This window comes from Trachypithecus francoisi, unplaced genomic scaffold, assembly GCF_009764315.1.
Source record: "Trachypithecus francoisi isolate TF-2019V2 unplaced genomic scaffold, Tfra_2.0 Lachesis_group2, whole genome shotgun sequence".
Lineage (NCBI taxonomy): Eukaryota > Metazoa > Chordata > Mammalia > Primates > Cercopithecidae > Trachypithecus > Trachypithecus francoisi.
Genome location: NW_022681465.1, coordinates 131574310 through 131600355, shown reverse-complemented (window position 1 = coordinate 131600355; position 26046 = coordinate 131574310). Strand labels below are relative to the sequence as shown.

At 41.2% G+C, this 26046-nt stretch overlaps 1 protein-coding gene across 3 annotated transcripts in view; it reads left to right on the top strand.

Annotated features, from left to right (window-relative positions):
* TTC1 (tetratricopeptide repeat domain 1) overlaps positions 1–26046 on the top strand; it is a 57757-nt gene that overhangs the window by 20190 nt on the left and 11521 nt on the right. For all 3 annotated transcript variants that reach the window (XM_033180419.1, XM_033180420.1, XM_033180421.1), the window contains exons 3-7: positions 5947–6007; positions 7488–7600; positions 13910–13946; positions 20447–20595; positions 22039–22093. In XM_033180419.1, the coding sequence (XP_033036310.1) occupies positions 5947–6007; positions 7488–7600; positions 13910–13946; positions 20447–20595; positions 22039–22093 (415 nt within the window). The remainder of the gene's footprint in view (positions 1–5946; positions 6008–7487; positions 7601–13909; positions 13947–20446; positions 20596–22038; positions 22094–26046) is intronic.

The following is a 26046-nucleotide window of genomic DNA, read 5'->3' as shown; positions in this document are numbered from 1 at the left end:
TGTTTATTGTAGGATAGAGCAAATTAATAAAGTCACCCTTCTGAGAACCAGAGTTTTCACTGTGGAGGAATGTGAGGAAGAACCCTGTGTTGTTGGATTTCACTTGTATGTGTTCTTTGGACTCATAAGGATTTCATTTTGTTGAAGATGTATTTCCTGGGTTTCTTCACTGAGAGGGCCTAAAAGCAGTAACACCCTAGTAACAGTGAACACACTGACACCAGATCTTTGTTTCTAAACACTGTTCCACACTAAAAGAATCCAGGACTCAGCTGAATGGGGTGACTCACACCTGTAATCTCAGCACCTTGTGAGGCTCTGGTGGGAGGATCACTTGAGCCCAGGAGTTTAAGACCAGTCTAGGCAACATAGTGAGACCCCCCCGCAATCTCTACAAAAAAAAAAAATAGCCAGACGTGGTGGTATGCACCTGTGGTCCCAGATACTGAGGAAACTGAAGTGGGATGATTGCTTGAGCCCAGGAGGTTGAGGCTGCAGTGAGCCATGATCTCTTTAGCCTGGGTGGCAAAGCGAGACCCTGTCTTTAAATAAGTAAGTAAGTAAAAATTGATCTAGGACTTCTTGGAGATATGGCCAGATCTAGGGTAGGCAAAGTACAGAATACTACACCCAGAATATTACGTAAACCTGCAACAAAGTTAAATAAACCCAGGTAAAATACCCATGCAGGTTCTGGAAGTGGGCTAGGGAGGCTTGAACTGGAAATCCTAGAGAACTCAGTTACCTGGAGCATAGTTTAAAGGGCCATATGGGATATGGGTGGGGCCCACAAGAGGGGGACCTCGACGAGAGCCTCTTCTGCCCAGGTCTGAGGGCCAAAAAGCCCTCTACAACACATGAAACCATTTAAGCATTAAGTAACACTCCAGATTTTTTGCAGTGCTTTTGTTGCGTTCATAATTTAAAACAATCTCTAAGGCAGAATTGAATTACAAAATTAAAAGCAGTATGTACAGTCTGCATTCAAAGAAAGATAATGTGGGAAAAGAAGTAAAAAGTGGCCCCAGGGAGGAGCTATGGTTTGTACTAGACTTTGAAAACTACAGAAAATTTGGTGTGAGAGAGTTGGGAGGAGGATATGGAAGAGATGCTCCGTGGAAGGACATGGGGGACAGATAAGCAAACAAATGGGATGAGGGAAAAGCATAGTGAGCTTTGAAAGACAATAGTAAGATCAGACTGTCTAGCAAAGAGGACTTGTGTTGCATAGGTTGAGTAGGTCGGAACAGAAGCTTGATGTAGTGTGAACAAGAGATTTCTGAATCTTGATTTTTCTCATCTGTAAAATGAGTCAAGACCTCCATGTCTACCTCTCAAAATTATCTTGAAAAACAAATGAGCTAATGTATGTGACAGCAGATTTTCAGCAGTGAAGCGCTGTACTGGTGTAGGTTGTAATGAATTTTGAATACCAAGTTGAGAAGTTTACAGTTGTGGTAGTAACTTTTCAAATAAGCTCCATTCGTTGAGAGCATTGTCTGTTTGGGACTTTCCTTGGCAGTTCCTGTGATGATTTACAATGCAGGATAATGTCACTATTTCCCCCTAAGTTTTCAGTGATGGAGAAGAAAGTACTGAGTAAAGGGCCTTATAAAATTTCTTTGGTTTCCATTTCTGTAGAAGTATAATTCAAGATCAGATATTTCCCTGTGAGGCCTCTCTGGAATGTGTTAAAAGGCATTGTGGAGGTATGTAAGGGCTTTAACCACATTAGAAGCTTCTGTTCATAGAACAGAACCTGGAAAGACTCCCCTGATAGTGCTGCAGAATATCAGCGCTGCCGGCTCATGTATGTGTGAGTGCTTCTGGCACCTAGCATGCTAAGGAAGACCCATACACTATTTATCATATCTATCCTTGGATTCCAGTAATATTGTACTATATGCCTGTCATCCTTTGGAGAAAGAATATATTCAGCAGAAAAAAACTCCAGTCTTTGTACTGGGATCATCATTTCAGTCTCGGCACAGCTGGGAAATAGTTCAACTTTCTCCTCAAAGTGCTATTTTTAGCTGTTTCCAAGGAGATGTTCAGCATGATACTGATAATTGCATTACTCTTAATTTGCACAGTCTGGAGAGGGAAGCAGCAGTTCTTTTTCAGTGTTTACTACTCAGTGGACCACTGGGTTGTGATTTATCAGTTGAAACAATGGGATGCCTTACTTAAGAGTAGTTGACCTCAGCTCACACCTGTAATCCCGGAACTTTGGGAGGCCGAGGCAGGTAAGTCACTTGAGGCCTGGAGTTTAAGACCAGCCTGGGCAACATGGCGAAACCCCATCTCTACTAAAAATACAAAAAATTAGCCAGGTGTGGTAGCGCATGCCTGTAAACGCAGCTACTTAGGAGGCTGAGGCACGAGAATCACTTGAATCTGGGAGGTGGAGGTTGCAGTGAGCCAAGATCATGCCGCTGCACTCTAGACTGGGTGATGGAGTGAGAGTCTGTCTCAAAAAAAAATAATAACCTCCAGAATTACATTCTGGAGCCTTTCACTTGGCTAGCTCAACTTTCAGTCCTTCAAGTTAGAAAGGCAAGATGAGGGCTGGGCACACTGGCTCACACCTATAATCCCAACACACTGGGAGGCTGAGGTGAGAAGACTGCTTGAGCCCAGGAGTTTAAGACCAACCTGGCCAACACTGTGAGACCCCATCTCTATTAAAAACAGAAAAAAATTACTAGGGGCAGGCAGTGATGCTTGCTTATAGTCCCAGCTACTCAGAAGGATTGCTTGAGCCCAGGAGTTCAAGGTTACAGTAAACTCTTGTGGTGCCACTGCACTCCAGCCTGGACAACAGAAGGAGAGCCTGTCTCTGAAAATAAAAATAAAGACACGGTGAATATTTCTTGAGCTGGCTGCTCCGGCTGGCCCTTAGCACTAATTCCTTTCTTGGCTTTGCCCATTGGGAACTTGATGTTACAAATTTCCCAAAGAATGATTGGTCTTCTAAAACATGAATACACATACACACGCTTACTTCACAAGAGCCTGATCTGGCGGTCTGATTGATTCATCTGTGTTCATAGAAGATTCCTAATGAGTTGGCTCTGAAGAGAAGATTATAGATCAGAAAGTAGCTTAAGATTTATAGTTAATGCTAAAGAAATTGAAAACTCCTAAAGGATGGGCATTAAGCTCTAGTAACTTGATGATTTAACCCCTCTCTGAAGAATTTGTTTCTTAAATAACTGTTAACTGAATTTGTTATGTTATCTTTGCTCGCCAGCATCCAATACCCCTTCCTATTTGGAGGAATTCTCTTGTGTTGTAATCTTATTGAGTGGTAGTACCCCATGTCTCTCACTTCATGCTCTGACAACCAAGGCTTGTGATCGATGCTTGGTAGATTAGATGCTTCTGACCAAGACCTTGAATCCAGATTGAGTGAAGCAAAGAAAATGGAATGGTTAGAGTTGATTTGCTACCATCGCAGCCCTGTCCTGGCAAGTCTTTCACCAAAAGACACTCATGCATTCTGCTTCTGCTTCTTGACAGAGCCTCCTTTAGTTCTACTTGCTTTCTTTTCTTTTTTTTTTTTTTTTTTCTTGAGACGAGTCTCACTCTGTCGCCAGGCTGGAGTGCAGTGGCACAACTTTGGCTCACTCCAACCTCCACCTTCCAGGTTCAAGCAATTCTCCTGCCTCAGCCTCCTGAGTAGCTGGGACTATAGGCACGTGCCACCACATCCAGCTACTTTTCCTTTTTTTTTTTTTTTTTGATATTTTTAGTAGAGACAGGGTTTCACCATGTTGGCCAGAATGGTCTCAATCTCTTGACCTCATGATCCACCCGCCTTAGCCTCCCTAAGTACTGGAATTACAGGTGTGAGCCACCATGCCCGGCCGAGCTCTACCTGCTTTCTAAGCCTATTCTTTAAGCCTCCCATTGATTCTGTGAGCGCTGATGTCTTTCCAGTAAGCCTGCCCCCTAAAGTTTTTTGCTTAAGATAGTCTTTTGCTTGCATCCAATAACCCTAATCAATACAGTAGAGATCATTACAATCCAAGCATCTTTCTTATGGGTAGTACTAGGTAAATATGGCCATGTTCTTATATTTTATTTTTTTCTGAATTCCTTTAGAATAGCCCTTCCCTCAGATACATTATATCTTAAAATGAATTTTTATGTGTATCTGCTATGTGTCTGGCACATAGTACATACCATAAAAATTAGATTCACTCTGTACTTACCTTTTAGTTTCTTCATTGAGATTCATCAAGTGCTGTGTTTAATCCGCAGTGTAATAATAAAACATTTGGGAAATACCCGGTCTCATCAATAGCATATTGACAAATCTTTTCCAGAGAAAGAATATTTTTACTTTGGTTCCTGTATTAGTCCGTTTTCACACTGCTATTAAGAATTGCCTGAGACTGGGTGATTTATAAACAAAAGAGGTTGAATTGATTCACAGTTCCACATGACTGCAGAGGCCTCAGGAAACTTACAATCATGGCGGAAAGTGAAGGGGAAGCAGATGGTTTTAAAGTGTGGCACTTGAAAACCATCAGTTCTCATGAGAGTGAACTCACTATCATGAGAACAACATGGGAGAACCCCGCCATGATCCAGGGTCCATCCCTCGACCTGTGGGGATATGTGGGTAGGGACACAGACCATATCAGTTCCTAATGTTAAAAAGATCTGTTGTTTAGGTTCCAGGCTTCTCTTGTGCATGAAATACCCTGCTCAAACTGTATGTCCTCCTTTTGAGATTACTTAATCAGAAGCTTCAAGAAGGAAGAAAGAACTCAGCACAGTGGTGTGCACCTATAGTCCCACCTACTTAGGAAGCTGAGGCAGGAGGATCACTTGAGCCCAAGAGTTCAAGGTTATAGTGTGTGTTGGTCACATCTGTGAATAGCCACTGCACTCTAGCCTGGGCAACATAGTGAGACCCTATCTCTTTAAAAAATAAAAAGGGGGGACTTTGGGGGATTCTCTGTTTTGGGGGTTTTGTTGTTTTTATTTTAAAGCACTGTCAAAAGGTGGCAGGCAGGCAGACTCTTCTGGTTTGGCTTGTGCCAGTTATATTGTTAAGATGTTCCAGAAGAAAGTGCACACACTCAGCATGCGTCTACTTGGCTTTGCAGGAAAATAGTCTCTCAGCCTTTGTATATGATGAGTTTTTGGCCATCTGTGCGAGTTTCTGTGTTGTTTGAATAAACTAAGAAAAGACAGACTAATTTATTTAGGTTTCTTCACATTTTCCTGTGTTAACCTGCTAACAGTATACTGCCCTAACCCTACAGACATGGCTTGTCCCCGCGAATGTGCTCTCCTAGCATACTGTGTCTCCTTCATGACACAAACCATGAAGCGTTCTTATATCTATAAGGATTAAAGTACTTATTTCACAGAAAATAATAGCTTATTTTTTATTGAGCCCTTATTTGCTAGTCACTGTATGAGCAGCTTTACATATATTATTACATTAATCCATTAAACAGTAGTCCATAATACTATTAAAGCTTCGTTTTTGAAATGAAGAGACCAAGGCTCAGAAAGATTCTGAAACTTGTCCAAGGTCACATAACTAGTAAGTACTGGAAGCTAGAATTTGAATTTACACTGGTATGTACACCAGTGGGTATGTTATTTAGTTTCATTTCTGAGTAAGTAGAAATTAAGTGATACTATAATTATCATTCCATGCAAAAGCCAGAAACATAGAAAGCAAAGGACATGCCAAGAAAACCTACGTTTTTTGTTTTAAACATCAAGAATAAAATTGATAATTAGCCCGATGGTCATGTGTTTTTCTTCCTCTAACACTGTACAAGGTTTTGGTGAAACTGATCCACTTCTCAAAAGTCAGACTGTTGCCTATTAAATAGGCTTGTGTGTAAAGAAAGCTCACCTTTTTGTTCACTTATAATAATATTGTGAGAAATTATGTAATTCTCCGATCTCTTTCAGAAAAGAAGAGAAGAGAGCACTAGACTAAAGGAGGAGGGAAATGAACAGTTTAAGAAAGGAGGTAAGATAACTTTCAGCACTGATAATCTGGTCATCTTGACTCCTCATCCTGTTATAGAGTCTGTGAAGAAATCCCAAAGAACATTTGAAGAAACCCCAAAACCAAACTTCACAATACAATGTTGCTTCCCAGTACCTTCGCATTTTGGATTTTTAACCAGGCCAAATTATTCATCTGATGGTGACAAGTTACCATTTGTCTCTTGGCACATGCATGGTCTTTCTGTAATCCACTATCCGTTAATCTAGAATCAAGGGTGAAACTCTTGAGCTCTTGCTTTGGAAAACACTAACCTGGAATGTTAAAAGGTTATGTGCTGCATTGCTGTAAAAGCAGAGTCCCCACTCCTCACCTGCTGTGGGGCTGTAACAGCAGGCCTGACTGCTCTGGTACGGCCTAGGGCTGCCTGTGCTTTGGTTGCTCCTGCTTTCTTTCTTTTTTTAAATTCTCCAAACTGCTTCAGAGGGGTTGCTCTTTCATGTGCCGTTTTCTTTGGATGCCTCAAGTAGAGAGATTTTTCATGTCCTTCTGCATTTTCTACATTTGCTTAGAAATAAGTTGGTGGGGTTCATTCTGATAATTTGGGTTAACTAGTTGATCTTAGAGCAGAAGTCTTCTGTCACATCTCAAAGTATATATCCTTCAGAAATCTAGGAGTGTTAAGATTTTCCCCCAGTTACTTTTAGGTTTTTTATTTTTTTTCTTTTTTTCCCCAAAAGTTACCCTATTATCTGATTTCAGATTTTAATTTTTTTTCTTCTATTTCCTGGTTTAGTAATGATTAATATTTTTTTCTAATATAATAAATACTTCTAATTTTGAAAGCATATTTTTTGTATGTTAATATTAAATATTTCAAACCTGAGAAAGGAGTACATAGGCAATTTTCTGTTAGTATCCTGACCATAATTCTCTTTTTCACCATTTTCTTTTTTAAGGTCTTGATTTAAATATTGATTTTTACATTGTTCCTTTTAGCTCTATCAAATGTCTCTCTTCAAACATTTCGCAGATGCCGTTTTAGCCAGGTTGACTGTATGAAAGCACAACAGATTTAATTAAAACAAATATAATTTTTTTCTTTATCTCAGGCCATGGATCCCAGAGTTTAGTCTCTTTCCTCTGTCTAGTTCTCTAACCTCCTTTGAAAACTCCTTTTTGAATTCCCCAGCCAAATGAAAACTGAACATTGAGGGAATGCCAGGACTCCTGAGTATTGAGGGCTTGTCACTGACAGCATGTTCAGCTGTCAGTTCACCAAGCACAGCCTGTGAGGTTGGCACAAGTGAGCACTGTTCCTTTAAAGAGAAGAAAGGAGGAAGTGATTTTTACTGCCCCAGACTTAATAGTCTGTGACCATCTTTTAACTCGAAACCTTCATCCTATGAATGGAAAACAGTGCTTCTGAGATCCTGCGGAATATAGTAGTATCAGGAATAAAATCATAATGACCACTCATCCTTTATCTTATCATCCTCAGATTATATAGAAGCTGAAAGTTCTTATAGTCGAGCCCTTGAAATGTGCCCATGCTGCTTCCAAAAGGAGAGGTCAATTCTGTTTTCAAATAGAGCTGCAGCAAGGATGAAGCAGGTATGTATCTTTGACCTTTTCTTTTTAAAAAGCACAGGGACTTGCAGTCTTTTCATACCATAGTTTCTTTCCAAAAACTAGCATAGAGGTTGCTGCCTCCCTTTTCCTGCCCATATATGTTCCGGATGTAAAGGCCACAGGGAGAATAGAAAATCTTTTGAAAAACTTGAGTCAGATTACTGTTAGCATTCCCCATTAAAGTAGCTGAGTGAATACTTTCATGGAAGGAGTGCTGGCAAGTTTTTTGCTAAACTAGGGCAGGTTAATGAAGCAGTGAACCAAGCAGTGCATGTCCTAGAATAGCTCTAGATCCTTATTTTAGGCCTCTGGAATTCTAGATAAACATGCAAAGGCACAGGGAAACACCGGTGAAAACTCTGGGCTTTAAAGCATCTTTAAAGATGGTTATTCCTAGGATTCTGACTTTTCTGTTCAAAGTATGAACACTTGGATAAATCTCCAACAGTTGGGATAAAAGGTACCCCTAAATGCAAAATAGGTGTCAAGGAACTTTAAAAACATTTTGTATTTCCAAAGGATTGAGAACCTAGTATAACAAGGTGAGTGTGGAATAGGTGAGAGTACAAATATATTTGTTTTATACCGTGATGGTATTAAAAGTTAGATTTGGGCCAGGCACAGTGGCTCATGCCTGTAATCCCAGCACTTTGGGAGGCCGAGGCGGGCGAATCACCTAAGGTCAGGAGTTCGAGACCAGCCTGACCAACATGGTCAAACCCCATCTCTACTAAAAATACAAAAATTAGCCAGGCGTGGTGGTGGGTGCCTGTAATCCCATCTACTCAGGAAGCTGAGGCAGGAGAATCTCTTGAACCCTGGAGGCGGAGGTTGCAGTGCACTGCACTCCAGCCTGGGCAACAAGAGTGAAACTCCATCTCAAAAAATAAGTTAGATTTGTTTCTGATTTGTCTGATTTTCCTATTTAGTCTTCATAATCGTTGGATTGAAATGGGAGTGGTTTGTTTTTTTTTTTAAACAATACCACTTTTTAAACTATGGCTACTTACATTCAAAGCGCAAAGAATAGGTTATTTAACATAGCTTTAAGCAACCATGATGCTGGCTCAAGATTGGGAGTAGCAGTTTTTTCATTTGTTTAGATCAGATATCTCTTTGGATACTGTCTGAAATTCTCAAATGTCTCTACTACAGTTACTTTAGGGGACAAGGTTTTTTTGTTTGTTTGTTTTTTTGAAAGGCCCCAGGGCAGGGATGGGGATGTGTGCTTGAATGCTTGGATATGCAGAAAGGTTACGGTTTTTTTTACCGGAACTTGTGTAGGATTCAATCTTCAAAGCAGAGTGTTTTTGGACTATTTCATGCGGCATGAGAGAAGAAATAATTTTAGAGTATACAAAGCAACATTTTGTATTAGAGAAAACAAAACAATTGGTTTAAGTTTATTTAAAACAATATTCTTTAATGTATCCCACCAGCAATCAGAATTAACATCTAACAGTTTTTACACCTACCTGGAAAATTCTGATCTTTTGGATTTGCTTCTCCATTTTGCCACATTCTTAGACTGGACATTGTCATTGTGAAATGGGATCAAGGATGCGCCTTCAGTATCAGGGGAAATGCACCATACCCAGTTGGCTCCTGGGATTTGGGATTCTTTGTTTCCACAGTTGCCCAAGTTATTGATATTTCTAGGTTTGGGCTGGCATAAGTAGTCTGGTTCTTGAGTTAAGAAGATGGTATGGTCTTGCTAATATTTTGTCTGTCACATCTGAGGAAAACTCAAAAGAGCATTGCTCTATGATTGCTTCCTGTTCAAAGAATAGTTTTGTTGGTAAAGTTTTCTGTTTTTTTAAGTTGCATTCTTTTTTTTTTTTTTTTTTTTTTTTATGAGATTGGAGTCTCGCTCTGTCACCCAGGCTGGAGTGCAGTGGCATGATCCCAGCTCATTGCAACCTCTGCCTCCCGTGTTCAAGCGATTCTCCCGCCTCACCCTCCTGAGTAGCTGGGATTACAGGTGCCCGCCACCACACCTGGATAATTTTTATATTTTTAGTAGAGATGGGGTTTCACCATGTCGGTCAAGCTGGTCTTGAACTCCTGACCTCATGATCCGCCCATCTTAGCTTCCCAAAGTGCTAGGAAGGCATGAGCCGCCGTGTCTGGCTTTAAGTTGCATTTTTAATACTTTATGAAGACTCTAAAATGAGAGACTTGATAACTTCTAGGATTAGTGCCCTGACACAATTTAAGGAGCATATTCTAAGTTTTTCAAGGAAATGATGGTTCAACTGCTTTAAGAGGTAAAGACGAAGAATTTCTGAAAGGCAGGTTTGCACGCTTAGCATCCCTGACTTAGTGCCCCTGGTCACACTTCACATTTCATATCTGGAGAGAGAAAAGGTAACCTGGAGTTAGGGCAGAGTTTCAGCTCTAGGTCTTGCTAGCTACACAAGAGCAGAGCCCTAAAAGAATAGGTTCTCTTTTTCTTTTTTTAACTACTGTTTATATATATTTTATACATTGTTTTATATGTATAGTTAGATTTGTTTGTCCTTATATATTGTGTACATTTGTTTTGTCCTTATGTATTATGTATATTGTTTTATAGAGATAGCTACCTATATATAAAAATTATGAAAGAACGGTAAAGTTGTGATCTGTTTTTTTCACACACTCCACTTTGGGGACTACCATTGTAAGCAGCAGACAACACCCGGGTCTTCTGAGGTATTAGCAGACTATGAGCCTCAAGCAAAAGTTTCTGCAATAAAATTCGGTAATTCCTTAGTTTGAAGAGGACAGTGGATAAGATGCACTACAGCTTAATAATCACTTCTAGGCACACAAAGAATACCACCACAACAGCTGTACACATAAATTGTAAAGATTTATTTCTATTTCAGAAACTGTGAAATTGTGTGTCTTTGACTTAGAGAAATGTGATAGGTTGGAGAAATACTGACATATAAAGTTATACAGATTTCTTTAAAGGACTTCTTAGAGTTTTTAATACTTGAACTGGTATGCTGAACATTGGAAGAGAAATAAAAAAGGTCCCAGATGACCCTGAAACCTTTTTTGTTTTGTATATTGTGGTAAAATACAGATGACATAAAGTTGGCCATTTTAAAGTACAGTCGTGAGTCACTTAACAACAGGCATACATTCTGAGAAATGTGTTATTAGGTGATTTCATCATTGTGCAAACATCATATACTTACACGAATCCAGATAGTATGGTCTACTACACACCTAAGCTATATAGCATAGCCTATTGCTCCTAGGCTACAAACCTGTACAGCATGTTTCCACACTGAATACTGTAGGCAGTTGGAACACAATGGTAAGTATTTGAGTATCTAAACAGAAAAAGTATAGTAAAAATGCAGTATAAGATATTTTTCAAATGGTGCATCTATATATATAGATATATACACACACACACATAGGTATACACATACACATACACATATACCGTATATACCATGAATGGAGCTTGCAGGACTAGAAATTGCTCTAGGTGAGTCAGTGAGTGAGTGGTGAGTGAATGTGAAGGCCTAGGACATTACACTATTGTAGACTTCATAAACATCTTACATTTAGGCTTCACTAAATTTATTTTTTTTATTTTTCTTTAATTAATTCACCTTGGTTTACTGTGCCTTGTTTTCTTTATCAACTTTTAAATTTTTTTAAACTCTTTTGTAATAACAGCCTAAAACATAAACATGTTGTACAACTACAAAAATATTTTCTTTATATCCTTATCTTCTGAGCCGGGGCAGTATCTTGCTCTTTTGCCCAGCCTTGAGTGCAATGGCATAGTCATCGCTCACTACAGCCTTGAACTCCTGGACTCATGCAATCCTCCCACTTCAGCCTCCCAAGTAGCTGGGACTACAGACCTGCACTACCATGCCCAGCTAATTTTGTTTGGTTTTCTTTTAATTTTTTTAAAAAATTTTTAAGAAATGGGGTCTTACTGTGTTTCACAGATTAGTATTGAACTCCTGGCCTCAAGTGGTCATCCTGCTTCAGCCTCCCGAGTCACTAGGATTACAGGTGTGAGCCACCATGCCCAGCTATATCCTTATTGTATATACTTTTTTCTATTAAATAGTGGGGTTTTGTTTTGTTTTGTTTTGTTTTTCACTTTTTAAACTTTTCTGTTGAAAACTAGGATGCAAATACACACAGTAGCCTAGGTCTACACAGGATCAGGAGCATCAGTATCACTGTCTTCCACCTCCACATCTAGTCCCACTGGAGGGTCCTCAAGAGCGACACATACATGAAACTGTCATCTCCTATGATAACAATGCCTTCTTCTGGAATACTTCCATACTTCCTGTAGTACCTGTCTGAGGCTGTTTGATGGTAAACTTTTTGTTTTAGTAGAAGGAGTGCACTCTTAACATAATAAAAAGTAGTGTATAGTAAATACATAAACCAGTAACAGCCATTTTTTATCAAGTGTTATGTATATGTTATGCTTTCTTTTTTTTTGGAGATCGAGTCTCACTCTGTTGCCTAGGCTGGAGTGCAATGGTGCTATCTCAGCTCACTGCAACCTCTGCCTCCCAGGTTCAAGCGACTCTCCTGTCTCAGCCTCTCAAGTAGCTGGGATTACAGGTGCACGCCACCATGCCCAGCTAATTTTTTTGTATTTTTGGTAGAGGTGGGGTTTCACCATGTTAGCCAGGCTGGTCTCGAACTCCCGACCTCAGGTGATCCGCCCACCTTGACCTCCCAAAGTGCTGAGATTACAGGCATGAGCCACCATGCCCAGCCTGTGTTATACTTTCACATGACTTGCAGTGCGGTAGGTTTGTTTACCCCAGCATCACACCAACATCTGAGTAGTAAGTTATGCCATGATGTTATGATGGCTACTGTGTCATTAGGTGATAGGAATTTTTCAGCTCTGTTATACTCCTATGGGACTACTGTTTTATACACAATCTATCATTGATTGAAATGTCATTATACAGTGCACGACTGTATACAATTCAGTGTATTAAAATACCTTCACAGTGTTATATAGCCAACACCACTATCTAGTTCCAGAACTTTTCCATCATCCTAGAAGGATACCCCACACTCATTAAGTCATCACTCTTCATCCTGAAACTTTTTTTTTTTGTTTTCTGAGACGGAGTCTTCTTTTGTTGCCCAGGCTTGAGTGCAGTGGCGTGAACTCGGCTCACAGCAATCTCGCTTCTGATTTCAAGCAATTCTCCTGCCTCAGCCTCCCAAGTAGCTGGGATCACAGGCACCCGCCACCACACCTGGCTAATTTTTGTATTCTTAGTAGAGACAGGATTTCACCATGTTGGCCAGGTCTCAAACTCCTGACCTCTAGTAATCCTCCCACCTTGGTCCTCCATAATGCTGGGATTGCAGGTGTGAGCCACTGCACCCAGCCCCAAACTGCTTTTGATTGAATCCTGAAACAATTTCGCTGACATTGCTCTGAAATATTCTGCAGAATATTTAGTATTTGCTACAGTAGGCATTGTGAGAATATTGAACACTTATTTGAAATAACTTATTTCTGTAATACAAAAATTCCTAATTTCAGGAAAATGGACATTTTAGAACTACAAGACATCTTATATAACATCCAGTCCACGCTGCTCCTATTTTAAATGAGACAAACTGAGCCCTAGAGAAGGAAAATAGCATGGCCAGTGTTAAAGAGCAGGTTATTGTCAGAGCCAGGACCAGAATTCAGTCTTTGCAATCCAGTGTTCTTTCCGCTGTGTCATGCTTCTAGATTCAGAAAGTTCAATTAGTTAAATACTTTAAGTGTTTTGTATTTTTGTTTGATCAGTGGATAAATTAAGGTTTATAACTGAGACTACATGACAAGCTACACTGTGTGTCTGTAGATGGAGCATCTGTATACTTTCTGAAATATACAACTTTGGGGTATGATAGTATAACCACTAGCCAGAGAGGAGGGTAATTCAGTTATTCACATGTCAGTCATTTGCCCTGTTGTAGGTCACAAAGTTTCTCAGTGTCAGCATTCTAATGTAAAGTGTCTTGCAAATGTAATAGGTCAGTTAGAACAATCTTTAAAGACACTTTCAGAAAGAAGCGACTTGAATAATGTGTTACCAGGAGGCTTTCAGATCAGAGCCATCACCACGTAAATTTTGAATTTTGTCTTGGAAGTAACGTTCAGGTTTTTACATAGTTTCTTTGAAAACCATTCTGTATCTCCATAAGCAGTTATTAGTGATAAGATCATGTCATTAAGCCTTTGGGCTACTAAGATAAAACTAGGGCAACACATATTAATACTATTTTTCTTTTTAGGACAAGAAAGAAATGGCCATCAATGACTGCAGCAAAGGTACAGCTTTATTATCTCACTACATGTTAACATACAGGAGCATTATGTCAGACAGAGGGGCTTTGGGTCAGGTGTGCGCTTGACATGCGTACCCTTCCTCTGGGGCCTTTCAAGAGGTAGCTTTATAATTCTGTATTTTCAGAGATACTATATAATAGTCATCTTAGGGTAATTGCTTTTGAACGGATAGTTCAGTCAGTTTCTCCTCTACTGGTAAATACATGAAGAAAAATTCTAGCCTGGGCAACATGGCGAAACCCCATCTCTACCAAAAATACAAAAGTTAGGCAGATATGGTGGCATGCGCCTGCAGTCCCAGCTACTTGGGAGGCTGAGCCCAGGAGGTTGGGGCTGTGGTGAGCCATGATTATGCCACTGTACTCCAGCCTAGGTGACAGAGTAACCCTGTCTCCAAAAGAAAAAAATTCAGTGCTATCTTGGCAATAGAACTCACGGAATAGAATTTACCTCCTGTAGTCTCTGAATTACTTTCTGTTGAGATTCAAATTGAAGATTGTAGCTGCTGTTAGAGCATTTGGATCTGTGTATTTTGAGAAGGGGGACAACTGTGATGAGGGACAGTTTCTGTTAGTGAATTGATAGTCTTTTCGGGTGTCATCATTCTTCCAAACCTACTTCACATCATTTTTTTTTACCCTTTCAGATCCACAATGAATCAAGCCTTTGCTATATGATACCTAAGTTTTATTAAGATCTTATCGGGCCGGGCACGGTGGCTCAAGCCTGTAATCCCAGCACTTTGGGAGGCCGAGACGGGCGGATCATGAGGTCAGGAGATCGAGACCATCCTGGATAACACGGTGAAACCCCGTCTCTACTAAAAAATACAAAAATTAGCTGGGCCAGGTGGCCGGAGCCTGTAGTCCCAGCTACCCAGGAGGCTGAGGCAGGAGAATGGTGTGAACCCGGGAGGCGGAGCTTGCAGTGAGCTGAGATCCGGCCACTGTACTCCAGCCTGGGTGACAGCGAGACTCCGTCTCAAAAAAAAAAGATCTTATCATCCCACTAACTTTTATAGCGACACCTCAGACATAGGGTCACTACAGTTTTTTTGTGTTTTGGGGGGTTTTGTTTTGTTTTTCAAAAATTGCCTGATAGGCCAGACTGGTGTCTTGCCTCTCTAACCAACTTCATGTGGAGAATAATCACTTTGTCTTGCAGCTTAGTCTCAGAAGTTTTTCTAGCAAATCACTATTTTTGTGTTTTCTATTTTTTTAGTTTTTCTTCTTTGGATAATAGTTTCTGGGAGAATTATAGAGTGGAAGAGAACCTTATATGTTATCTAGATCCCCTCTCACACTAAGCGTGTATTCCCCTGCTGTTACCAAAAAGGGATCCTGATCCAGACCCCAAGAAAGGATTCTTGGACCTCTCACAAGAAATAATTCAGGGCAAGACCATAAAGTGAAAAAGCAAGTTTATTAGAGAAATAAAGAAACAAAAGAAAGGCTACTCCATAGGCAGAGCTGCAGTCAGTGTGGGCTGCTCAGTGAAGTATACTTACAGTTATTTCTTGATTATATGCTAAGCAAGGGGTGGATTACTCATGAGATTTTCAAGAATGGGGCAGAGATTTCCCAGAACTGAGGGTCCCTTTTTAGAATATATAGGGTAACTTCTGAATGTTGCCATGGCATTTGTAAACTATCGTGGTGCTGGAGGGAATGTGTTTTAGCATGTTAATGCTTTATAATTTGCATATAGGAAGCAGTGAGGATGACCAGAGGTCACTTCAATCGCCATCTTGGCTTTGGTGGGTTTTGGCCAGCCTCTTTACTGCATCCTGTTCTGTCAGCAGGGTCTTTGTGACCAGTATCTTGTGCCAACCTCCTCTCTCATCCTGTGATTAAGAATGCCTAACCTCCTGGGAATGCAGCCCAGTAGGGCTCAGCCTTATTTTACCTAGCCCCTATTCAAGATGGAGCCACTCTGATTCAAATGCCTCTGACACTACTATTTTTTTATTTAATTAGTTTGGTGCCCTCTCTACTGGCTTTCTTTTCTTTGTATTTGGTATTTCCTTATAGTGTCTGAAACTGTTTCTATATTATAATATAGAAGACCACTTCTGATCTGTTACCAAGTTGGACTGGAACTAATTCTGAATGTACTGTTTTGTTTGGAAGAAGTTATTTAACCTATTTCCTTTATGTGAGGATGTGTGGGTTTGATAAGTTTAAATTAGGAACAAGCTGCTGGTTTTCAGAGCTTCTTTCTCTGTAACCAAATGGTGAAAAAATGCCTTGTAAGCGTGATTAGCATGGTATATTGTTAGAAGTAGTTCATTTCCATATGAAACAGTTTACTTCCAGCTGCAGCCTGAAGTGTAGGAGCCTTGCCTAGAAAATGAGGGAAAGGAGAAGAAAGTGTTTTCCAGCGAAAGTGTTTTCCACATTTGTTTTTGGATTTGCTTAAACTAATATTTATGTGGTTAGAGATGGTCATTATGGATACATGCATTGTATTCATAGGCAAATTACATTTATATCAATATGGTTTGTTTGTATCGAGAGCCCCCAACATTCCCCACCCTCCACACACACACACACACACACACACACACACACACTCTCTCTCTCTCTCTGTCTTTGTCTCTGTCTCTCTCCTCTATCTCAATTCATAAACCTTGGCAAAGAGCTTATTTCTGAGGTCATATTGGAGCTCCAGGGTTTTCATCCTTGACATAAGGTTTAAGTTCATTCTCACCTCAGTCTCCTAAGTAGCTGGGACTACAGGTGCACGCCACCACACCCAGCTAACTTTTTTATTTTTTATTTTTTATTTTATTTTTTCAGACAGAGTCTTGCTTAGTCGCCTAGGATGGAGTGCAGTGGTACCATCTCGGCTCACTTCAACCTCCGCCTCCCAGGAGGCGATTCTTCTGCCTCGGCCTCCTGAGTAGCTGGGACTACAGGCACATGCCACCACGCCCGGCTAATTTTTGTATTTTTGGTAGAGATGGGGTTTCACCATATTGGCCAGGCTCATCTCGAACTCCTGACCTCGTGATCTGCCCACCTCGCCCTCCCAAAGTGCTGGGGTTACAGGGGTGAGCCACTGCGCCCAGCTCAAGGTTTGGGGTTCTTTCAGAAAACCTTCTCCTGACCCAATATTCCCCTTCAATTGTTATACCATTTATCTGATCCCTCTCATTGAAATAATTGTCTATACTTGGCTCTCTCTACTTAGTCTTCCATTTTCTCCTTACTTCACTTCCATGGAGCTTTTGTTTTATCCATGCCATTGAAACCCATCTTGTAAAGGTCATCAACAGTTTCATCTTGCTCAATTTAGTAGTTGCTTCTCTAGCCTAACTTTACTTGACCTTACCTGCATTTAATACAGTTTATCATTCCTTTCTCCTTTAAAATTCTCTCTCTTAATTTTAATGAACTCTATTTGTTTTTTCCCTGCTTCCTTGGCTGTTCCTTCTTATTCTCCTTTATTAGCTTTTATGTCAACCTCAACATTTTGGAAGTCTCTACATCTTAGTCCAGCATGGGACCCTCTTCTTTTTTTTTCCTTCTGTATTTTCTCCCTAAGTGATCTCATTCAGTTCTGAAGCTTTAAATACTATCTATAAATTAGCACAATGTGGCCATTCCACCTTGTGTGTATATTTCAAAACACGTTATGTTATGTTTATGTTATATACCATAAATATACACAATTTTTATTGGTCGTTTTAAAAGTTAAATTGACAAGGAAAATGCATGGATTATTTAACCTAAGAAATTAGAGCAACAAGCCGGGCACAGTGGCTCATGCGTGTAATCCCAACACTTTGGGAGGCTGAGGCTGGTGGATCACAAGGTCAGGAGTTCAAGACCAGCCTGATCATTATGGTGAAACCCTGTCTCTACTAAAAATACAAAAATTAGCAGGGTGTGGTGGCGCATGCCTGTAATCCCAGCTACTCAGGAGGCTGAGGCAGGAGAATCACTTGAACCCGGGAGGTGGAGATTGCAGTGAGCCGAGATCGTCCCATTACACTCCAGCCTGGGTGACAGAGCAAGATTCCATCTAAAAAAAAGAAATTGAAGCAACAAAAATGCAATTAAGGCAAACAAAAGGAGTATTTTCATAAAGATAAAAGCCAAAATTAATGAATTTTTAAATATAAAACTAATAAATACATGCCATCTGTATGGCAGAGTTTCTGTCTTCAGCTCTGACTTCTGCCCTGTAGTCTAGTGTCCTGTATCCCACTGCAAAGTTGTTCTTTCTGCTTGGATGTCTGGTAGGCACCTCAGATATAACGTGCCCAGCCCTCATACACACACAGAACTTGCAGTTCATTTTTTCCATTCTAATAAATGGCATTACCATCCATTCCCTTGCTTAAGTTAAACCTTGGGAGTCATCCCTGATTGTTCTTTCATGCCACGTGGCTAATTAATTAATTAGCAAGTTCTGTGGGCTCAAATTTAAAGACAATCTAATCCAGCTGCTGTTTTCCATCTCTACTATTTCCAGCTTGGACCAAGCCAACATCTTCTCTCATCTGGACCACTGCATTAGCTTTCCAGCTGATGTCACGCTATCAGTCTTGCCCCAACCCCCACACTGCAGCCAAAGCAGTCCTTCAAAACTATAAATCAGAGAATGTCTGAAGCTTGCTTGAAAACTTTCCAGTGGCTTCTCATCACACTCAGGAAAAAGTCCAAACTCCTTTCCCTGGCCAAGAAGGTCCTCCATGGCCCCACATTTCAACCTCTGGTCCCCAGCCTGGTAACATGCCAGAGTTATTCTTATTGGTCCCTCTTCCTGGCACACTCCTCCTTAGCTAACTTTGACGTGGCTGGCCTCTCTCACATAGTCCCTCTTCATATTCTGAGACCACTTTCTGAAGTTGCCTCATTTCTCACTTCACTTGCATTTACATGACCTTGTTTTATTTTTCATTTTAGTACTATGACTATTGAAATTATATACCTGGCTACTCTTGCCTACTAGAATAGCATAAGGCTTCATGAGAACAAGGACTGTATCTGTCTTGTTTACCACTATAGCCCAGACATATACCAGGAAGCATGAATTTTAAAATTAAGGATAGATTATGAGAAAAGAAAAAAGTTCTAGAGCCAAGACATTGCTTTGTTTGTTTGTTTTGTTTTGTTTTGTTTTTTGAGACAGTATTATCGCTCTGTTGCCCAGGCTGGAGCGCAGTGATGCAGTCTCCACTCATTACAACCTCCGCCTCCTGGGTTCAAGTGATTCTTATGCCTAAGCCACCCGAATAGCTGGGATTACAGGCCCACACTGTCACGCCCAGCTAATTTTTGTATTTTTAGTAGCGATGGGATTTCCCCATGTTGCTAGGCTGGTGGTCTCAAAGTCCTGACCCCAACTGACCTGTCTGCCTCAGTCTCCCAAAGTGCTGGGATTATGGGCGTGAGCCACCGCCGCTGGCCAGCACTGCTTTCTACTAGAAAAAGAAACAACTCGCAAGAAATTAGAAGAAATGCAGTATGTTGTACCAAAACATAGCAGAGGATTATTAGAAGGACAGCTGATGCTGGATATAGGAAAAGATATTATGCATCAGCCACCTCATACTGCTGGAGCAGTAGTTTGAGGGTTGAAGGAACAGTGAGGATTTAACTAGAAATGTAATCTTAGTACTCAAGACCTAGAAAAAAGAGAATGATAAACTCTGCCACCAGACTGGTTTCCCTTAACTCTTTAATTTGTATCTTCAAATTATCTCTCACCTAGCCTGGCCAACATGGTGAAACCCCATCTCTACTAAAAATACAAAAAGTAGCCGGGCGTGGTGACGCATGCCTGTAATCCCAGCCGCTTGGGTGGCTGAGGTAGGAGAATCGCTTGAACCTGGGAGGGGGAGGTTGTAGTGAGCCAAAATCACACCACTGCACTCTAGCCTGGGCGACAGAGCGAGACTCCGTCTAAAAAAGAATTCTCTCTCACTCTTTCACTGCGCACTTGAACTCTGTGTTCTGGCCTGTCCTGGACTGGGTAAATGACAAGTGGGCAAAAACCAGGACTTGGAGTATAGACCAGGATATGGCAAACTACAGCCACAAGCCAAATCCAGCCTGCTACCTGTTTTTGATAGCCTAAAAGATAAGAATGGTTTTTACAGTTGTAAATGATTGGAAAGCAAAAGAAAAATATTTCATGATAATGTGAAAAGTATGTAAACTTAAATTTTAGTGTCCATAAATAGTTTATTGGAACACACCCACCCTTTTTTGTTTACGTACTATGTGTGCCTGTTCTCATGCTACAATAGCATCACTGAGGAGTTGCGACACAGAGGGTCTGTCTGGCCCACAAAGCCTACAGTCTTTACTGTCTTGCTCTTTATGGAAAAAGTTTTCCAGCATCAGGTATGCACTTGACAAATGACTCTTCCTTTCGTACCTTGGAGGATGATTGATGAAGGAATCTGATATAGCCAAAGACATGTAGGCCTTTTTTCTTTGTGATAAAAATTATTTCTTCTCTTCTTACAGCAATTCAGTTAAACCCCAGCTATATCAGGGCAATATTGAGGAGAGCAGAGTTGTATGAGAAGACGGACAAGCTAGATGAAGCCCTGGAAGACTATAAATCTATATTAGAAAAAGATCCATCAGTACAGCAAGCAAGAGAGGCTTGTATGGTAAAACCTACATTTTTTAAAATATTTTTCCTTCTATTCTTTGTGTTGCTACCCAGTGAGTCCTAAATAATCCCTTCAGACTCAGTTAAATTCCATTTCTGTGCTTTTGAGGAGCTTATCAAGATATATGGGAGGCCAGGCGTGGTGGCTCATGCCTGTAATCCCAGCACTGCAGGACGCCGAGGAGGAGAGATCGGTTGAGGCCAGGAGCTCGAGACCAGCTCGAGAGACAAAACCCCATCTCTTCTAAAAATACGAAAAATTAGCCACGTGTGGTTGTACACACCTATAGTCCTAGCTACTTGGGAGGCTGAGACAGGAGAATTGCTTGAACCCAGAAGGCAGAGGTTGCAGTGAGCTGAGATCATGCCACTGCATTGCAGCCTGGGCAACAGAGAGGATCATTGAGCCTAGGAGTTGGAGGCTGCGGCGAGCTATGACTATGTCACTGCATTCCATCATAAGCAACAGAGTAAGACCTTGTCTCTTAAAAACAAACAACCAGGCTGGGTGCGGTGGCCTACGCCTGTAATCCCAATACTTTGGGAGGCCGAGGAGGGCAGATCACCTGAGATCGGGAGTTCGAGACCAGCCTGACCAACATGGAGAAACCCTGTCTCTACTAAAAATACAAAATTAGCCAGGCATGGTGGCACATGCCTATAATCCCAGCAACTCAAGAGGCTGAGGCGGGAGAATTGCTTGAACCTCGGGGGTGGAGGTTGCAGTGAGCTGAGATTGCACCACTGCACTCCAGTCTGGGTGACAGTGCAAGACTGTCTTAAAAAAAAAAGAAAAATGCAAATGAATAAGAAAAGTTAAAAATACAAATATAGCACTGTAAACATCTGATATATATCCTTTCAGACTTTTTTTCTGTATATATTTATTTGTTAAGTTTGTATTGATGCCCTCCTTTAGTGTAGGCTTTCTGTTAAGGCCTGGAAATAGAGCCAAACAAAACTTTTTTTTTTTTTTTTTGATACAGGGTCTCTGTCACCCACACTAGAGAGCAGTGGCACAGTCATGGCTCACTGCACCCTCAACCTCCCAGATTCAAGCAGCACTCCCGCTTCAGCTGCAACTACAGACACATGCCACCGCACCCAGCTGATTTTTGTGTTTCCTATAGAGGTGGCACTTGGCCATGTTGCCCAAGGTGGTCTCAAACTCCTGAACTCAAGCGATCCTCCCAACTCAGCCTCCAAAAGTTCTGGGAATAAGGGCAGGAGTCACTGCACCTGGCCCAAACAGAACTTTTGTCTTTATGTAGCACACCCACAAACATAAATACTTGGATTTTTTTTCCCCCTTTATTTAATAGGATCATAGACATATACTTAACTTGATCTTATTTCCACATTAGGATTCTCATGTTTCTCAAATTCAAAATAAAGGCAAAGGATTTTTTTTACCAACCCTTGTTTCTCTTCTTTTCCTCAGAGATTACCTAAGCAAATTGAAGAACGTAATGAAAGACTAAAAGAAGAGATGTTAGGTAAGCTTACTTCTTACTTTCGCTTGATCATAAACAGCTAGGAACCTAGGATGGGGACATAGTGAATACTAGAGGAGAACACAACAGTTAGAAAAAGTTTCGGCCGGGCGCGGTGGCTCAAGCCTGTAATCCCAGCACTTTGGGAGGCCGAGACGGGCGGATCACGAGGTCAGGAGATCGAGACCATCCTGGCTAACACGGTGAAACCCCGTCTCTACTAAAAAAAAAATACAAAAATTAGCCGGGCGAGATGGCGGGCGCCTGTAGTCCCAGCTACTCGGGAGGCTGAGGCGAGAGAATGGCGTAAACCCGGGAGGCGGAGCTTGCAGTGAGCTGAGATCCGGCCACTGCACTCCAGCCTGGGCGACAGAGCGAGACTCCGTCTCAAAAAAAAAAAAAAAAAAAGAAAAAGTTTCCAGGGCCGGGCACAGTGGCTCAAGCCTGTAATCCCAGCACTTTGGGAGGCCGAGATGGGTGGATCACGAGGTCAGGAGATTGAGACCATCCTGGCTAACACGGTGAAACCCCATCTCTACTAAAAAATACAAAAAGCTAGCCGGGCGAGGTGGCGGGCGCCTGTAGTCCCAGCTACTCGGGAGGCTGAGGCAGGAGAATGGCATAAACCCGGGAAGTGAAGCTTGCAGTGAGCTGAGATCCGGCCACTATACTCCAGCCTAGGCGACAGAGCGAGACTCCGTCTCAAAAAAACAAAAAAAAAAAGAAAAGGTTTCCGACTCTGCCTTAACTGTGGACTGCAGTCCCACAGGGCTACTGACTTCTCAGTTATTTTGACCCCAGAAGGGGCAGCATGGCTGAGAGGATATTGGCTTTTTCGGAAACCAGACTTCCTTTTTTATTTTCTTGGGAATTGTTCTTGCCTGCAAGAATTTAAGCATAATTCAGTTCCCTGGGATTATGCTTAAATGGAATTAAAAATCCTAGGATACCACCAACCTCGATTTCAGATGACAATTACATAAAAACCATTGAGTTTCTTCATTGAATAATCACTCCTTCAGGTTCATTAGGATGCAGTCAAGATCATGAGAATTTTTATTTAGAAAATGGCCCTCAAAGTCCCTTTAGCGTTTGAGAACACACGAGAGGACAGGAATTAGGAGTAAAGAGCAAAAAGACTGGGGGTAGAGGTAGGGCAAATGGATTCATATGATCCATGTTTAGTTATTTCTCGTATTTGCCAAAGCATTTTAGAGCTGGAATCAGAGAACCTCCCACGAACAATCTGCTTGAGTAAGAGGAGTGAGGGCTTCTGAACACAGACTTAAGTCTATTCCACTTGTAACCTGTCTGATATTTCGCTGGTCAGGATCTGCCATGTATTTTCCTTTATGAGTATTTTCTAAATCTGTTATTTGAATTACATTTAATAAATTGCAATCATGTGGACCTAAAGGAAAAATCATTTAAAATAAATTGGGCGCTCACGCCTATAATCCCAGCACTTTGGGAGGCCACGGCAGGCGGATCACGAGGTCAGGAGATCGAGACCATCCTTGCTAACACAGTGAAACCCTGTCTCTACTAAAAATACAAAAAATTAGCCAGGCGTAGTGGCGGGCGCCTGTAGTCCCAGCTACTCAGGAGGCTGAGGCAGGAGAATGGTGTGAACCCGGGAGGTGGAGCTTGCAGTGAGCCGAGATCGCGCCACTGCACTCCAGCCTGGGAGACAGCGAGACTCCATCTAAAAAATAATAAATAAATAAATAAATAAATAGGGCCTGCCTGGCATTTATGGCCTTCCAGACATCAGTATCCAGCGAATGGGAACAAATTTCCCAAAGGATCATTCTGATAGCCAAGTCGATTGAGAGGAGGCCATTAACCATTAACCTAGACTATCCAGAGTCTTTTGGCCCCTGCCGGCTAGAGACTGTAAAGATTGCTACTTTAGACTCGGGATAGCTCTGGAGCCCTCCCCAGATTTTCCAAAAAAGGGAGGGGGATGGGGGAGCTTTTCCCTTAATTTACTTATTTAATTAAACTTGGCTGGGCACAGTGGCTCCTGTGATCCCAGCACTTTAGGAGGCCAAGTTAGGAGGATTGCTTGAGCCCAGGAGTTTGAGGCCAGCCTAGGCCACATGGTGAAACCCCATCTCTAGAAAAAATTAGCCAGGCATGGTGGCACATCCCAGCTACATGGGAGGATCAGTTGAGCCCGAGGGTTCGAGGCTACAGTGAGCGATGATGGTGCCACCACACTCCTCACTGGGCAACAGAGCATGACCCTGTCTCAAAAAAGAGAAGAAGGAAAAGAGCAAAATTTTTCTTACCTGTTTTTACTAACAATGATGCTCTATTTTAGGGAAAAAAAAAAAGTATTTGCATTTAGTATTTGAATTTCTTGCTAAAAAAGATGACCTTGTGAATGGCCATAGTGGATCTGGAAGGCATTGGTCTCTTAGTCTGTTTTTTTAAAGCCAGTCCAGTAAAGGGACTGGTGCAAACTGAATCTTACTGCCTACTGTTAGTTCCAGATGGAATTAAAACTTCCATTTGTCCTTGTCTTTATAAATTCTAATGCACCAGAATTTTCTGTCTCTAAGGCTTTGCGTTTTTCTTACGTCATTCTCTTCATTTGAAAAAATTCAAGTTGAATTCATTCCCTCAGTTGCTTCTAAAATGAAATCACCTGCCATTAGACTTAACCAATTTAAGTTGCTTTGTAAATAATGTGTGTTGTTACACATGTGTAGTTTGAATGGCTAGATTCTTTTCCCTTAATGAGTATAGAAATCATGAATAAGATACTGCTCTAGGTGTTACCCCACAGTAGATAACCTAGAAGAGAGAAATCACTCTTTACATGGAATTTCAGCCCCCACAAGAGCTTTTCTGGTGTTCTTTCCTCCTTGTTACAGATGAGGTAACTTTGGTTCATGTTCTGTGAGATCCCTGGAGGCTAGACATTCTGAATGCAAATTAGTATCACTTAGCAGTTCTGAGCGAGCTTTTCACAGTGGACTGCATGATCTTTATGATAGTTCCTGTTAAAATGATGACTTCTATGGAGTATAAGCAGTTAAACATTTTTTAAATCGGGTAGTGTGGGCTGGGTGTAGTGGCTCACACCTGTAATCCCAGCAATTTGGTGGGAGGCTGAGCCCAAGAGTTCGAGACCAGCCTGGGTAACATGGCAAAATCCTGTCGCTACAAAAATTAGCCAGATGTGCTGGTGTGCATGTATAGTCCCAGCTACTTAGGAGGCTAATGTGGGAGGATCACTGGAGCCCAGGAGGCCAAGACTTCATTGAGCCACAATGATGCCACTGCACGCAAGCCTGGGTGACAGAGTGAGACCCTGTCTTTAAAAAAAAGAAAATTATAAAATCAGGTAGTGCGATGCCTGTTACAGCTTTTGTTCTTTTTATTCAGGATCACTTTAGCTTTCAGGGTCTTTTGTGGTTCCATACAAATTTTGGGATTTTTCTCTTTCCATGAAGACTGTCATTGGTGTTTTGACAGGGATTACATTGAATCTGTAGATCACCTTTAGTAGTACAAAATGGGTTTTTATTTAGATTTGTTCAGTATTCTTTAACTTGTTTTTTCTTCCATATCTGTAATTTCCTTTTCATTAGAAAGAAGAGCTATGTACTCCTTGAGGAAAAAATCCTGATAGGCATTATTAGTGGGTAGAACAATTATTTGCTTTGCCCTTTCTAGCCCGTCATTTATAATCTTTAGAACAGGAGACCCAGGGTGGCCATTAGTCCTAGTGGCACAGTCCTTGCTGATCACAGAAGATGATCATGATAGCATCAAGACGATCACTTGAGGAAAGTGGTCAGCAGCTGGAGTGGGGGGTTGGGTTTTGTTTTTTTGGTGTTTTTTTTTTTTTTGTCCTTTTCTCTGGGATAATTAGCCTCACAGCCATAATAACCAAGGAATGTAAGGTTTAAAAGAACTTAAGGGTATATGTGGTTGATAGTGTG